This window comes from Haemorhous mexicanus, chromosome 1 (assembly GCF_027477595.1).
Source record: "Haemorhous mexicanus isolate bHaeMex1 chromosome 1, bHaeMex1.pri, whole genome shotgun sequence".
Classification (NCBI taxonomy): domain Eukaryota; kingdom Metazoa; phylum Chordata; class Aves; order Passeriformes; family Fringillidae; genus Haemorhous; species Haemorhous mexicanus.
In genome coordinates, this window is record NC_082341.1 from 119,475,013 (window position 1) to 119,491,920 (window position 16,908).

The 16,908-nt window shown below is 37.7% G+C and overlaps 1 protein-coding gene across 1 annotated transcript in view; it reads left to right on the forward strand.

Annotated features, from left to right (window-relative positions):
* The window catches only part of XKR4 (XK related 4), a 212,381-nt gene extending 196,114 nt beyond the window's left edge, over positions 1-16,267 (forward strand). Inside the window, exon 3 of the mRNA XM_059855349.1 lies at positions 13,650-16,267. Within this exon, the coding sequence (XP_059711332.1) occupies positions 13,650-14,596 (947 nt within the window). The 3' untranslated portion in view covers positions 14,597-16,267. The remainder of the gene's footprint in view (positions 1-13,649) is intronic.
* Positions 16,268-16,908: the final 641 nt, after the last annotated feature.

Sequence of the window (16,908 nt, forward strand, 5' to 3'; positions counted from 1 at the left end):
AAAATTAATAGGGTGGACCAGAGTAATCATGTTCTATTAGTTTAGTATTTTCACCAATACGTGTAGAACTACTGCTCCTGGGCTTTTATCAGTTATTCCTGAATTTTTATATCAATGTGTTTACTTATATAGTAAAGGCAGGTCAACCCCGACGATGGTGAGAAAGTGATGCATCTGACTCCATTGATATCAGAGGGCTAATTAATTACTTTATTGTACTATATTATTCTATACTACATTACACTACATCTACACTGGATCTGCACAAGCACCAACTCAGCTCAGCTGCCCAGAATCTCGTGGCTCTCTGCTGACCAACAGTCTGCACACGTGCTTGGCCCTGATCGGCCAAGGAAACAAAACCCCATCACTCTGGGGAAACAATCTCCATATTGCATTCTGCTTTGGCACAACACATGAGCACCAAATGAGATAAGAATTGTGTTTGATCATTCTTTTCTCTGCTTCTCTCACTGCTTCCCTCAGTTTCAGAGAATGTGAACCCCACATACTTAAGTAACTGTTATAAATTGAATGCTTTATTATGGTTATTCTCTTTGTTAAGATGTCCCAGTGATGTGAGTTGATAACTTCTTGATCATCAGTGTCATAAAAATACCTTGCTAATCTGCTGTCACACTGTATCAAAAAACCAATAAATCAAATAAATATTAGGCATGCAGCTGACTATCACTTCCCCCTTTGTGTCGGCAGAGAATCTGATTTACAGTCACACTGGTATAAACTAATACTCATTTATCTGCACTTTGAGGTAGATGTTCAGTAATATCTAAAACATGATCTAAGTGTTTGAATTCCATTTGCAGGGCCCTCTTTGTATTCTGTGTCCAGCCTGAACTATTTCATGTTCCAGCCTGGAGGACCCTGCCGTGTTTGTCTGGAGACACTGAAACATTACATTTTAACAAAATATTGGAGAAGTAGATGAGTTCAAGAAAAGGAGAGTGCCTATTAACATACATTCTTCAAGCAGCAAAAATAATGAAGCCTCATTTCCTGCCTTAACCACTGCCCTGAGAATATATCCATTTTTTTTCTCAGATCCCCTGGGTTTTCACACTGTGTTGTTCACTCCCTTCTTTATTCTGAGCTCTCTCTCTCATGACTTTGGGTTAGGATGGCTAAGAGGCAATATCTGCTGGGATTAGCTCAAAGTTACATCTTTGTGAATTTGCCAGCTGCCAGGGACATATTTATTCACTTACTAATTGGTCCCTAGCTGTTGCAATAAAAATGCCTGAAGGCATAAAAATTCCTGAAATTCAGGCATAAAAATGAAAAGCCTGAAGTCTGCTATACTTTAAGTGGGAACATTTCTTTGGGCCCTTCTCTAGCTGCCACCTTCCCTAAACCTCACAGAACTTGGTGTCTTTGAGACATCTGTTTCTGTGTCAAATTCTGTTGAAATCAGTTGGTCATTCTTAACAATTGTCAGAGCACACTGATGTGCAGATGCATAAAGAAACAAATCTAAAAATTTTAAAAGGAACTGTTCACAGAAATAAACATTAGTATAGATTGTCCTGACTTTAATTCAGCAGAAAATAATAGAAATGTCAACTGTGTACTCAGGTAACAAAAAATTAGAAGTGAGACAGTAGAATTCTGCAAAACTTTTTGTTTATTGGATATCAGGTCTTGTTACCCAGACCTGTAATCATTCACTGACAAGCTCAGAAGTCAAAATAATCACAGCAACTATAATGAATAATGTATAAATATATTTTTTTAAGTTCATATGACTTAAAAATCGCATGAGATCTTGAAGCAGGAAGGAGTAGAGCTCGTTTCAAGTGTACTAAAATCTGTCATCTAGATGGATATGGAAATTAGGAAAGAATAAGTGAGGGAGTGTTCAGGAGCACCTACTAAATGCCTGTCCTTGCTCTCATCTTGTTTGATAGCCTTATGGATGATAACATGTGTTATTTGCTCGCTGGGTTTCCACTGACTGGCATTTCCAGGCTTTGCCCAGAGATGGGAGGGTAGCAGGTAGTGCTTAGGACAGCTGCCATCACAGGCTGATCTGACTGACTGGTCAAAACTTATCACCACCAACTAATTGTGGTTTAACACAGGAAAGTGTATTTTACCATCAGAAACACACCCATAGGATGGGAAATTGTCTGTCTTAGAAGACAGTAATTCACAAGATGGCAGAACAGGAGAGAGAAGAGCTTTTTTGTGAGATCTCAGTGTCAAGTTGACACTTTGAACCTTATATTGATCCATGCATGAAGAGGAAGAAAAATATACAGTAGACACAATAAAAAGATCAAACCACTTTGGACACCACTAGTAAAACCACTGTGCCCTGTTCTGTGACTCACCTCCTGGAGGAAAGAGCTACTCAAGGAAATTCAAAGAACAGGAAAAAAATGGTCTCAGAGGCCATCAATGAAGCATTGGGATATGTCTTTTAGGAACTCATAAGCCTAGAATATTGGGGAAAGGCTGAAGAACTAATTCAATCACTCTCTCTGGGTACTTATACATTTGGAAAAAAAAAAAAAAAGCTTAATGACAGGAGCCAGGGGAACTTTTTCAATCTTCCAGACGAGCAGCAGAAATGGAAATTAGATTCATTTAAACTTGCAACAAGGAGCAAATTTTTGGCACAAGCCACAGATAAATATTGGAAAAGCTTTTCAGAGGAAATTTTGAGTCATTATTTTGCTTGGTATATTCAAATTGTGCCAGTTTTTCTGTCTGTATGTAGCATATAACTCTAAATATGGCATAGATACAGGTTGTGTGTAATACTCACCTGCATACATCCTGTGTGTATATTCCAACTATATCACTCATAGGTAGATCTATAGCTGTAGATCTTCCTTACTGATAATGAATAACTTTGCAACTAATATTGAAGACAAAGACATAAATATGAAAACTAAAATAATCCAAGCATGGCATGAGCTGGAAGCAGAATTAATCTTCAAAATACACTGAATATTCTTCAAAGCAGTTTGTTAGGCTTTGCTTTAATTTACATTATCTCCACAGCAGGTGAAAATATGGATTTTCTTTTGAGATGGAGGAGAAGAGGTTAGTGATTGCTTTTTCACTAACAGAAAAATAAGTCTATTTAATGAATTACTGTGAAAATACACTTGAACTTTTATCGAAGTGAAAGAAACCTAGCAAAGAGTTTGATCCAAAAGAAACTTCTTCATGTACTAACATGAACTAACAGCTCCAGTTTTGTCTTTGCTAAGTGGGATTGAGCAAATACTGAATTGATTTATTTTTCAGAGTGACACTAATTGTGTTTTGCCCCTAAGCACCATAAGAGGCATTATCCTCAACATCTCTTGTGAGAGCTTAGAGAAGTTTAAAAGACAAACACAAAAAAATGCTACGTACACAAAATGTTTCTTAGACAAATCGTGTCAAATAAGGTACTAACTTCAGAACAATTTTAATGTGCAAGTTCAGCCTTAATGAGGGCTGAAATTTATCCCCTTTCAGAAAGCCAATATGAGCCTATGAGGAACTGAAAGCCAATCCTAAAATCATGGCTTAAGGAGATTTAAGGGCCCCATGCTATCTTTGCATGGAGTCAATAATTTTTTTGCCAGTGACCTGGTCCCTTGTTATTGATTTGTAATAAAACTTAATATAGGATATTTGGGATATTTTTCATGCCAAAATGCATCTTGGCTTCTAGTCCTGTCTGTGTTGGATGCTGGCCACAGCTAGTGCAGTATCTTACAAAAAAATTAAAATCTCTGGTGTATTTGAAATATTGATTTATCCCTTCCTTTTCCAAATCCTCAGCAGCATTTCTAGAGCCAGTGTGATAGTGCTATTTGAAGTTTAGGAGACTCACTATGTCTTGACAAAAATACTCAGAAGAGATAGTTTGAGTTTGCCAAATACTATTTCTGATATGTTCCACCATATTGCAGCCAGTATGATCATTTCGAGCTGTTTTGCTGTGGGATGCTTCTGCAAAACACATCTGAAATCTTGGGTAATAGTAAAAATGCATATCTTCCATCAGCTCATTTCAGGCTTAGGAAAATTGTCTTCAGCTATTTACTACTGAGGGCTTCTGAGTAAAAAACTGATGTTCTGGAAACCTTAAATTTTGTAAATTCTGAAGGTCCATGAAATATTATGCTGAAGTCATTTCAATCCTACACAACTTCAGCCAAATCAAGGGCTGAAAACCAAATGTAGAAAAATTCAGACTGAAAAAAGTGCATATTTAATGGCAAGCCAAATGTACCTTGGATGGATGTTTTGTCCCTTGTTTGAAACTTTTGAACTCTTATTCACTTCTTTGAACACAATTATAGGATCACTCAATGTTCATGATGCAGGGCTCTTTGGCTTGTGTTTTAAACTGATACTGTGCTGTCTCACTTTCAAAATATCTCTGCATCTACGAATGACATTACTGAAGTATCAAATTTTTTACATGTTTCACTAAAAAAATTTGGAGAGTCAATTTGCTGTGACTGTATTAAAATAAAACACAAAAAAAATTTATATGTGCTTCCTTTTCCAGAATTTGTACTTTTCTTTACAGACATTGAAAAACTGTAATTGTAGTAACCTTTCAATTCTTCCAGGTATTCCCTGCATTTTTCTCCCACATCTTCTCATTAAATCTCAGGAAATAATGTGACAGCTTTGATATTCTCAGACATCCATTTTTGAGGCAGTCAGTACATTGTAGGTCACTGGCAGGTGGTGAGACACCCTTCAGAGGAAGGAGGGTTTACATTATTTTCTGGAATGTTTAATGTATCCCTGTGCAAGGAAAAATTAATTTTCTTGAGTGGTCCTGGAGGGAACAGACACAACCTGGCCCCTAAAGCCATGACCATATGTACAGCTTGTGCATGCAAAATATATTGGCATGAGGTGATTCATGTGGTGGGTTGACCTTGGACTGCAGACAGACACCCACCCAGCTGCTCATTTACTCTGCTTCCTCAACAGGACAGGGTGAGAAAAGAGGATAAAAATCTTTGTGGGCTGGGGTAAAGGCAGGGAGAAACTTCACCAGTTACCACCACAGGCAAAACAGATTCAGCTTTCAATAGAATAACTAATATAATTTATTGCCAGTGAAAACACGTGCATAGTGAGAAACATGGACTAATTAGAGCAAGATTTCTCCCCTGTATTCCCTTTTTACCAGAATAAACTTCATTCTTTCATCCCTGACCCTTCTGCCTTCCCCTTCCAGGAGAACAGGGGTATGAGGAATGAGGAGCTGCAGTCAGTCCCTAGCATTTTCTCTCCTGCTTCTTTCTCCACACACTTTTCATCTGCTTCAGCATGGTATCTCTCCTACATGGTATAGTTCCTTCAAGAAAAAACTGCTCCAGTGTGGGCTTTCCATAGGCCATACTTTCCTTCAAGAACTATCCAGGGGCTGCAGGCTGTAAATACTCTCCATCATGGTCCTTCACAGGCAGTGGGAAATCAGCTGCTCTACCATAATTCTGTCACACAGTTGCCTGGAGAACTTCATCCCGTTCCTTCCTCTGTCACCTTAGTGCTTACATGGCTGCTCTCTCATCCTTATTTCCCCCCCTCCTCTGCCTATTGAAGATTTTTAAATGTCCATTCTTCAACACGTTTTTCAGAGGCACCAACATATTGGCTGGTGGGCTCAGCTGCTTCCTGTGGTGGATCAGTTTGGAGCTGGCTGGAAACTGGCTGGAAACAACTGTGTCCCACATGTGATAGGCTCTGACCTCTCATCATGGAGGCTACCCCATGTGTCTCCCTGCCAACACTTGGACACCTGACACCCAATTAAAAACAATTAGAAAACAGTTTCATGGACAATTGATTAGGAAACCTATACAGTTTGTAGCACCACCATCCTTTCAATTCAACAGATTTATTTCCAAATTTTGTAACCATCTCAGTTCTAGTTTTGTATCGTTGCTCTAAGAGTTTTTAATACAAAGTTTTACTTTCTTGTCCTTTTTTGATGTCTGGGTTCAGTCCACACCTGCAGCAGTGCCAAGCCAGCCACCAATGTCTGGCAGGGCCCTGCCCTGTGAGCTGAGAAGGATGGCATACAAACCTCGGGGCAGGTGACACAGTGGCTTTGCAAAAGACACAAATGCTAATACTAATTTTCTCTCTATTCATGCTTATGCACTCTCACAGACTAAGTAATATATATATTTTTTTAAATTTTGTTTATTCTTTAATAGAAGACTTAAATAATCTAAATGGCATTTACTATGTATATCATCGGGAGGATGGGGTGTTCACTTTAATATTTTTCCAAAGCATCTCCTATAAAACAAGTTGCAGTTGATCTTGTTAGATGCCATGGAATGAAAATCTGTGTGGCTGGTTCCTCCAAATCAGTGAAATAGATGAGGGCAGAATTTGCGCAGAAGCTGTTTGAGCAAAAGCATATAAAGGCTCGACAGAAGAATACCAATGAAATCACAGAAATGTGGGCCAGCAGAAAGGCATTTCCTCAAGAGCTAAGTTCTAACAGGATTTTTTACATGTCTGGTAAACTCTGTCTTTTTCACTTTCTCCTGCTGGGAGGCAGGGAGAAGGGCTGCTCCTGCTGCCATAGGTGCTGTGGAAGGTGTCCATGCATTGGACAGAGCAGTGCAGGTGGAGCTGTCTTCCGTAGATGGTGCCCTATATTTAACTTAGCATTAGGTTGTCATGATGTTTCTTAAGAGCTAATGGCAGAGGGCTTGTTCTGCTTGGGGTTGCTGTATCCTCCACATAATCCCTTGATTTCTTGCAGCAGGCTCATGGCATTGAAAGCCCTGAAATGTAGAAATCATGGAAATGAGCCTGGAGTCAGTGGGTATGTTTGTGCTGCACATACTTCATGGAATAAAAGACACTAAATTAGCTAACAGACAAGGAGTCTAGCTGTGAAAGTACAGAATCTAAGTTTAGATTCCTAACAGGCAAAATGATCTCATGCTGTCTTGCCAAGCCTGGCAGCACACAGACTGCTCGGCACACATGAGTACCTGGTGGCTGTCACTGCCAGTGAAGGACTGGACTTGACTGGTGGCTAATGAGGACTCCTAAACTGAAAGTTTTAAGTTTAGCACATCTTTAGTAAAGCAAGAAAACAACAAATCTTAGAAAAATGTAATTGAAGGGGAAGAGATCCCCCAGCATGTGAGCTAGTAACTAGCCTTCACTGGGGTATTCTGACAGTGAGATTTCCATTCCAGTATCTGAAATAGCCAATTACTTCTACAGATAGAAGAGAAGGTAGTGGACCTTTTGGTGTCTGTGAGGAAAGAGAGATCTTAATTACTTACTGTGGTCTTTTGACCACAAAAAGACAGGAGAGAGCCAACTTTCATGGTTCTTGTGGTCCCTGCATATGATTGTATTTATAGTTTTTAATACAATTCCTGAAACATTAACAACAAAACTGGGTAAAAGTTAGTTTGGATTTAGGGGCAAGGCAAAGGGAATCTGTGCTTCATTTTATCTTGAAATAAAATTATGACCGTTGTCCATGTATTTAAAGCTATGACCAGGGTTGCTGCTCAGCAGAAGCTTCTCAAAACTGTCTAAAAGTTAGATTTGCCGAGGTGGATAAGACTCTGAGTGCAGCAAGAGATAAATCATTAGGCAGGTGTCCTGTACAGACCCTAAGAAACTGAGAAAGATACATACAATAAGCCAAACTTTTGCCAGTTAACCTTGGTCCTCTACACAGAATCCAAACCACTGCTGGTATAAAATTAGGAGTAGGTAAAATGAATAAGGCTGAAAGTAATACAATGCAATGAGTATTTCTTGATTTTCAGGGCAATGACCAAGTTGCTGTGCAGAGGCAAATTAAAGAAGTAGCTGGAAGTTGTACCACTAGAAGTGTCTATTGAAAGCAGCTGACAGGAATCATGGGAGACATTATTCCTAAATATATGCTAGCATGTTCTATGAGTATTGTGTAACACATAGGAGGAGTAATATCAGGTATAATTCTGACTTACATTTCAACAGGGAAGAGTTCTTGACACACATTATGCTGCATTAATCCCCCTTGGTATGCAGTGGGAGAAAGTTAAGCAGAATGTTGGCAAGATGATGAAACCATCTAAGTTCCCTTGAAAATCCCCAGCTATGAATGAAGCCTGTGGCAAAAAAACTGGAAATGTGAACTAGTGGAGACTCATCCTCAGACACTGACACTGCCATGTTTGTGGGTAGGAAACAGTCTGAGTGCAAAACCACCGGAGTGGAAGATTTCAGTAGGGTGCCATTTCAATCTAGTCACAATCAGATATAGTGAAAGTTAAGAAAAAATTTAAAAGTGCTTGTTTGACCTCATGAAGCTTATTTCAGTAGAACAGAAAGCCTTTGATCTTGGTTTATGATAGCTAATATTTGACAAACTTGTTGACATGGAAATGTAATAGCATTTTGGCAACATGTTTATGGGGAAACAGCCCAGGTGAAAGCAAGAGTTTATATTGTTATCCATTCAGAAAATGGGAACTCATAAAACAAAAGTAAGGTTCATCTTTAGGTGTCATCTCACAATATTGATCAGGGAATGACATCCATGAGCATGAAACAGGTACTGACAACCTGGACACGTGGCCCTTGATGTGACCAAGAGCTGCCCTTAAAGCCTGTAAAGCCTCCTGTGTACTAAACCACATATGGAAGCATGGTATGTACACCATGACACACATTGCTGTCAAAGACTGTGTTTGGGAACAAAAGAATTAGTGCAGAAACCCATAGACTATTTTCAAGCTGCCTGCAAGGCTGCCTCCACATGAGTCTTTAGCTTGTGCCTATACTTGCAGAGCAGTGTGGCAAAAGATGTGTAAATATAGCAAGACATTTTCTGAAGCTGGAGGGATACAGTCATGCTGTTTCTTAAAGAACTAAGATGTGAATATTAGAGATCCTTGGCTGTGGTTCAGAGAAGCACCTGGAAGCTTGGATGCAAGTTATGTCACTTCTCCAGCTGAGAAGGAAAATCAAAAAATAGGTTTTCTTAAAATAATGTTTCAAAGTCTCACATCCCAGGCACTGTTGTCAGACCTAGATGTCCTGCTGCATTTGGTATTCCTGCTTTTAGATGAATTTACTTCTAGAAATGGTGAGATGAATACAAGTTTTAAAGGAAGGATGAAGCAGACAGATGCCTTGGCAGGAGTTTGATTTCTGAAATCAGGTTGAATGTCAAGGAGCACTTTCTCAGATCATTCATTCATTTGTAGGGTTTCCAGCTGAGCTGCTCTGTCCTTATGCTGTATAGGATTTGTGTACTGATATGATTAGAAAAAAAAGTCACTTATGGACCTGGATATACCTTTAATCTTTCAAGTCCAAATCAGGTTTCCCAAAAATGCCATTGAGGAGAATTATTCTCATCTAGTTATTCAAGCTTGCTTGCTTCCTTGAAACAATATTACATTTGTGAATGTATTCATCTCTGTATGCAGTATCTTTTCCTTCATATGCATTTGCTTTCACTTGTGAAAGTCATGTGTGTTAGCTTTTTATCTTGTCTTTAATGAGCTGTAGTTCATTGTAGTGTATTATGTGATATATTTAAAGTATACATAGAGAAATGACACAATCTATAAAATGCAGGCACACATCATATATGGGAAAATTATTAATTTCAGGGAAAGAAATTAAAATTATGATTGAATCAAAACAATCCTATTCTTTGTTTATCAGACAGAAAGTCTGATACATTCTCACTATGTTAAGAACATCTTAAACTCATTGGTAATTAAAAAGAGGTCATTCCTTTATTCAAATAATATAATTAGGTAATGCAAACCATTCACAGAATAAAAGAGGTTAAAATGTATTTTTCACTCAAAACAGATTATAATTAGCTCCTGGCAGAATGTTGTCCTGATGCAATGCTCTATTTTCTTTCTGTTGTGACTGTTGTGGACGGACTATGCTGCAAAGGCTGAAAGTGGGTATGTACACTCCCACTCTTTGCTATTTAGGGTATTTCAGGTGTCCACTCTAGAACCATTCAAAAACATCCTTCTGTTGATGCAAATTGTGATGATTTTCCTGTGCAAAGCCTGCATTTCTTTCCTTTTCAGGACAGAACTTTAGAGATCAAATCATACACTGCGGAAAATGTTGGAAGGTTTAGCTTTAGAAAAGAAAGAAACAGGAGCATGCTTTCATGCTTCCTAAGGCCATTTTAGAGAATTCCTGCTTTCTGGCTCTTGTAACAGTCTGTAGTGGATGAGCATATAGTTGCTTGTGTACACATTCACTGAGAATTGCTATTTAGTCTTAATTTCCAAGATCAAGACCCTAAATATAAGACTCATAATGCAAGAGAGTCAAACACACCAGAAAGCCGCTGCAGTACCCAAAAAGAGTGCAGAGACTGCAGACGAGCAAGTGGGAGAGCTGATTCTTATTCTTCATGAACAGTGGCCCCACAGATCTTGTCCAACCTCTGTTCATTTCTGAGTGGCAAATAAGTCTTCCTGACTGCACCTGCATTGCTACAATGTGGGTTTGATAGTAATAGAAATTAATTTTAGTTCCTCCTTGCAATAGGGATAAAGAGGTTTATATGAACATATACTCAGCAAATGCATCAATATATTCTAATTAATGAATTATCCATTTAGTACTACAATAATTCACTTTATTTCTAACCATTCCTAGTGAATTATTTATATAGAGACATTTATTATCAAACTGCTATTTGCATCACTTCTACATCATTGTTCTCATTATTAATTTACTTTCAATAATTCTTCAGTGCTTGGTCTCATCAATAAAGAAAAACAGATGGAGCCCATGAAGCATTTAACTTTATCTTAATTCTATATCCCTAATAGCATTGCCAATAGCCAAGAGCAGATACGTAATCTATTAACTGGCAATTCCTCCCTTTTGTACATTCCCTTGTCTCCTTTTCTCTCCTGTATGCCAGTATCCTGAGTTTTTTCTGTAAAAGCAGACTGTGATTCCCTATTAATGACTATTTAAATAACAGAATTACATAGCTATTGTACTTGCTTCTTTATGTCCCAGACAATGACTATGAATTAATTAGCATTAGAACAGTGGAAATTCCTGAGAGTTTAACATTGTATTTTGTGTGCATTATTGAATGATTCTACACTTCCTAATCCAAAACTGATGATATCTCTTCAAACCTCTGGGGGAATGTGTGAGGTCATTAAAGTTAGATTTGCAAAGAAAATATATGGATTTCTCGCTCACATTATTTTTTCCTGTGCTGATAATGCTATTCTTGAGCTCTTGTTCAGAGTGGCTTGTTTGTGTTGAAAGATTCTTTATCCTATTCATCTACCTTTCTCAATTTTTTTTTTCATGAGGGAAATGAACTGTATTTTTTCAATACTTAAAACATTCCTACAGGAAAACAAGAACTTACATTTTCAGCTCCCAGGGTTGTCATCAGAGATAATGGATACAGAAAGGCAGCTCAGTGTGAAAAAGCAAATATACACGTCAGAAATGAAAACACCAATTTATACCATGTCTCTTTCCTGTCTTCATTGCTCATAGCTTATTTTGTCCATGAAGGAAGATTCCAGAAGTAACTTCGGTGTTTTTTCACGCAGGCATCTGCATGGGAAGAAAAGTGATGAAGTTTTATTAAAAATTCTCCCTGGAATCCTAAGTTTGCTTTATATTTCTGCTGATTGTTTGTTATTGTTTTTATTTTTGAAATGAGGGGGTTTTCAATTCATGGATTCATGGGAGCTCACAACATTATTAGCACCCTGCCAGAGAGGGAGAAACTCTGGCAAACAAAATCCCTCCTGAAAGCAATGAATCTCTCTATACTACTTAATGAGCAAAATCTTAGTGTGTTGTGCCAAGTGATTTGTTTAAATAGATTTTATCTCCATAACTTACTTTTTTCTCTTTTAAAATAATTTTTTTTTGTTTTCTTTCAAAGTAAATAGCAACATGTATTTAGGCTTAAATTTAACATTTTCTATTATTACAATTTCTTAAAATTTTTAATATTTAAGAAATATATTCTTGATTGTTGAGTTCTAAAGAAAGCTGTTTAATTGGGAAGAAAAATACTGTCTATGCATCCAGAACTAAAGCTTGTTGAAATGATTAAACAGCTTTTAACAGCAGACAAGAGAAATGTTTTCTTCATGCCAGTTTGATTTACTTCAATAACTAGTTCAAAGTTTAGGAACTGCTTAGAAATAGAATAAGCTGAAGCATCATTATCATTAAATGGCCTATGAATAAATTCTCAGTCTGGGATCCTGAGACTTATGAATTCATTCATTAGCTGTATGTAAAATTGGCTCTGGTAGTAAACCAGTTTTAAATATAAAATGCTTGATACATTTTTCCTCTGTATACAACATTTATTGCAATTTTATTTAAATAATAAATACACTTGAAAGACAAGGATTTTGCATTTCAATTGCAATTCCCATTTCCATCCAAAGCAGCTGGATACAAGGCATAAGTAAATAAAAATTAATCTTCTAGGAAAGAAGAATTATCATTCATTTCTACCAGAATGCTATGTAAGTATTTATCATTTGAATAATTATGCTGATCTATACCATTTTTGAAATGGGAATGTAAGGTGTTTTTCTGGTAGTGTCTGGAAGCAACAGATTAGTTTAAAAGTCAGATTCATTTCAAAGCAGCATTTTTTTCTTAAATTTACCTACTGACAAGAATCAAATTCCCTTGAGGAGAAAAGAACAATACACATTTAAAATAAGTATAGAAAGGTCTATTTTCTAACATTTGTTTTACAGTTCTTGTATTTTCACAAAACTATTCTTTTAAATCTTATGAGAAATAATTTCATATTGAATGCTTTAAATATTTGTCAGGCTTTACTAAAATATTATCATTTGGGGCCTTTTAAATAGGCAATTCTGTGATATACAGGAAACAGAATGGCTATATAAATTAAAATATAAAGCCCCCTACTTTAGGAGCATCTTTACTCACTATTTTAATTCTGTAAAAAATTCCAACATTTTAAAAATAAATGTAATTTCCAGATGGAAGAAAGTAAGTTCTGACATTTTCTACTTATTAAAGTTCTGTTTAAAGCAGGCAAAAATATCAAAATGGGCATTTTTTTCCCTCAGCAAGAGTAAGGCAGTCAGTTTAAATTTTGATGTAACAAGAGTAACATAAATTTATTTTTAATAGATTTTATGTAGATTTATGCTCACATTGTCATTGATTTAGTGTATATGTAGATGATGCTGGCATTTTAATTAGAAAGACTTGGTTGCTTTATATTAGGCTTCTTTAATGACTTATGAAAATCAGAATATTCATATTATTTCTTGAAAACATAGACCACAGCAGGTCCCCTTAAATCACACAGATGACAGAGACACATAATTGCTTAAAGTTGTGAATTAATTTGTTTCAAGTATGTGATGCTAGAGAAGAGGTTAGGAGCGTGGTTTAATAGCTGCTGTTGTTTGTGTGTATCCAGCACTGGGCAATGAAATCTCAGCAGCAGAGGTTCATTACTCGGAGCTAAAGGAGAGGGAAGAGATTTTATTGCGCCTGTGGTGGAGAACATGTCTAAAGCAGCAAGGATCTCACTGTTTTCAGCCAAGTGCTGACATACTAATTATGTCTTAACTGCATCTCCTGTTTCCTCCTAGGTCTTACTGCTGCAGCATCCCTTGTATCCCTGGCTTGGGCTTTGGCTTCCTACCAAAAGGCCCTCCGTGACTCCCGCGATGACAAGAAACCCATCAGTTACATGGCTGTTATAATCCAGTTCTGCTGGCACTTCTTCACCATTGCAGCAAGGGTCATTACTTTTGCTCTGTTTGCCTCGGTTTTCCAGCTGTACTTTGGGATCTTCATCGTGCTGCACTGGTGCATCATGACCTTCTGGATCGTTCACTGCGAGACAGAGTTTTGCATCACTAAATGGGAGGAGATAGTCTTCGACATGGTTGTTGGGATAATCTATATCTTCAGCTGGTTCAACGTCAAGGAAGGGAGGACACGCTGTAGGCTTTTCATTTACTATTTTGTCATCCTTTTAGAAAACACCGCCTTGAGCGTTCTCTGGTATCTGTACAAGGCCCCTCCAATCTCTGATGCATTTGCCATACCAGCACTGTGTGTAGTGTTCAGCAGCTTTTTAACAGGCATTGTTTTTATGCTGATGTACTATGCCTTCTTTCACCCCAACGGACCGAGGTTTGGGCAGTCACCAAGCTGTGCTTGTGAGGACCCTGCCGCTGCCTTCACCCTTCCCCCAGAAGTGGCCACGAGCACCCTGCGCTCCATCTCCAACAACCGGAGCGTCACGAGCGAGCGGGATCAAAAATTTGCTGAGAGGGATGGGTGTGTGCCTGTGTTTCAGGTGAGACCCACTGCTCCATCCACACCTTCCTCCCGGCCACCAAGGATTGAGGAGTCTGTCATTAAAATCGATCTGTTCAGGAACAGGTACCCAGCATGGGAGAGACACGTGTTGGACCGGAGCCTGAGGAAGGCGATCTTAGCGTTTGAATGTTCCCCTGCTCCTCCACGGCTACAGTATAAGGATGATGCCCTCATTCAGGAGCGCTTGGAATATGAAACCACATTGTAGACAAAACAAAAACACAGCTTGGAGCAGCTCCAACATTACAGTCTAAATTAAGGGTTGACAGTAGGGCTGTAGGAACAACTAAACTGCGTACTGCAAGTAGAGCAGCGAGCTATAGCGTTCTTAGTCTGGTTATCATCATGATTATCATTTGATCCACTGTGTGCAGTCTGTCTGCAGGACACTGATACAGCAGCATCATCTGAAAGCCTCAAAAAACCCCAAACCCTGACCCACACATACAAATCAGTTACATCAGCAGGGGGAACTCACTCACCAGCCCTTACTGGTGTGAAATTCTGACTGCACAATACTTTCAATCAAACCAATATAAAGGCTCTGAGCAGAGCTTTCAGCTTCAGCCAGTAGTGCATTTTATTTTAGAAATGAATGATTGATATTTCCATAATCAATGGCAAAAACAAAAAAACCCACATCTTTTCAAAAATAACAAAACTGTAGCATACAGTGTTGCTGTTAGGAAAACTGTTTTCTGGGGCAAAAAACAGGAGCTTAGTAGTCTTCAACACTCCCATAAATCAGCCATTCAGGTTAGAATAGGTTTGCAAAATAGTTCTTAATTAAAAAGAAACGTCATCATGTTTATAAGGCTGTCAATGGAAAACAAACTAAATTCTGATTAACTAGGTCATTAAATTAACACTACCAGGACTATCTGTTTTCTGTGGAATTTCAAAAAGTCTTTTTTAAATGCAGTTTAACTTCTTGGCATTATCTTCAATAGAAACTCTATGCAGCTCACTTCTGGTTTTGAGGAGAAATAAGGAGCTCTAGCACGTAGTGATATTCATTAAATGATAATCATGATTCAGTGTTCAATTTGCAAAAAAAAAAAAAAACAAAAGTAAAAGAACAAGGAAATATAGTTTTCATATTCTAAACTTTTTGGAGGACCCCTTTCAGATATTTCAGAAGGAACCACAAGGAGCTGAACACACTGAAACTTCTCTGTTTCAGGACTGAGAATGCATGATTCAGTGTGTGAATGTATGCAGGTGTGACAAGAGACTGACATGCCATACCCTTCTAGTGCCAAACATTGTATAACTGCAAGGTTGATATTGCCTGAGGGACACAACAAGTGGCACAAGCCCTACCAGAAAAAGAAGCAGGAAAGACCAACCAAGCTCTCAATGTGTAGAGACAGCTCTGATTTTTTCCCCCTCAAGGTGAAAGCGATGTCTTTTAAAGGCTTTCAGCCACCTCTTAGTAAGTATATTCATGGAAGTATAATATAAACAAGTTATGTGGAAAAGTCTCTTCTGCCTGTTCAAGACTGGTGTCCATACGTGTCTAAAAATTAGAATCTCTTGTAATAGAGTGCTTTTGATGCAAGCTTATGGGTTTTAAATACCTCCCTAAATCTAGTTAAAGGTATTATACTTTATGTTAAAAGTATCCCCTGATGGTGCTTTCAGATGCATTAAAGGTGCAAGTCAAAATTTGATAGTATTTTTTTTAAAGCTGGTGCAGAGTGAAAAACTCATGGATTATTTCAATATTTTTGTAAAGTAAAAATATGGTATAAAATGTTACTTTTTATAAACCTCAAATCTTTTAATACATTTCATTCTCTTTATAGCTTAGATTTTAAGAATTGGTCCATGAATTTTATCAAATGGCTTTTGCAGGTTGACATAAACCTGGTTTTCACACATTATGGATTTGTTTTGCAGTGTAATGCCATATGAAAGCCTACATGGGTACTTTTAGAATACTCTATAAACTGTGGATCCTGCTTCAAATGTAAGTGGCTTGTAAAGACACCAAGTGATTCCATGAGAAACAATTTGCTATAACTATTTCCATCCATTTTAGGAGAGCAAAGCAGAACTGAAGAGTTACTGTTGTAAATGGCATTGTCAGGATGGAGAAGACCTGATAATTGGACTGTCAGATATATCCAGTGTAGTCACTGCTGTGTATGCTGCTGGGTAAATTTCTGTCTTTCCTATTACAAATATTTGTACTATGAAATGGCCAAGGTTACACAGACTATGTTTATTTGTATGCGTTCAATTAGCCATTTTTAATGTTGAATTTTTTTATTAGTGAAATATTCAATACCTGTTGTTCTTTGCTGGGGTGAGTTCCTCTAAACAAAAGCCTGTGGAAGTGCAGGAATCTGCAAAGCAGAGGGAACTTTACAGAGATCAGAAAAATCCTATGCTTCGGGGTTTCTTAGGTATTTTCAAATTAAGCAATTGCCAACTGCCTCTATAAAAACTTTTTAAATAAAACAAATCTTTGATAGTCCAAACCTGAAGCTTTTTACAAAGTGATTACCCTTTTCT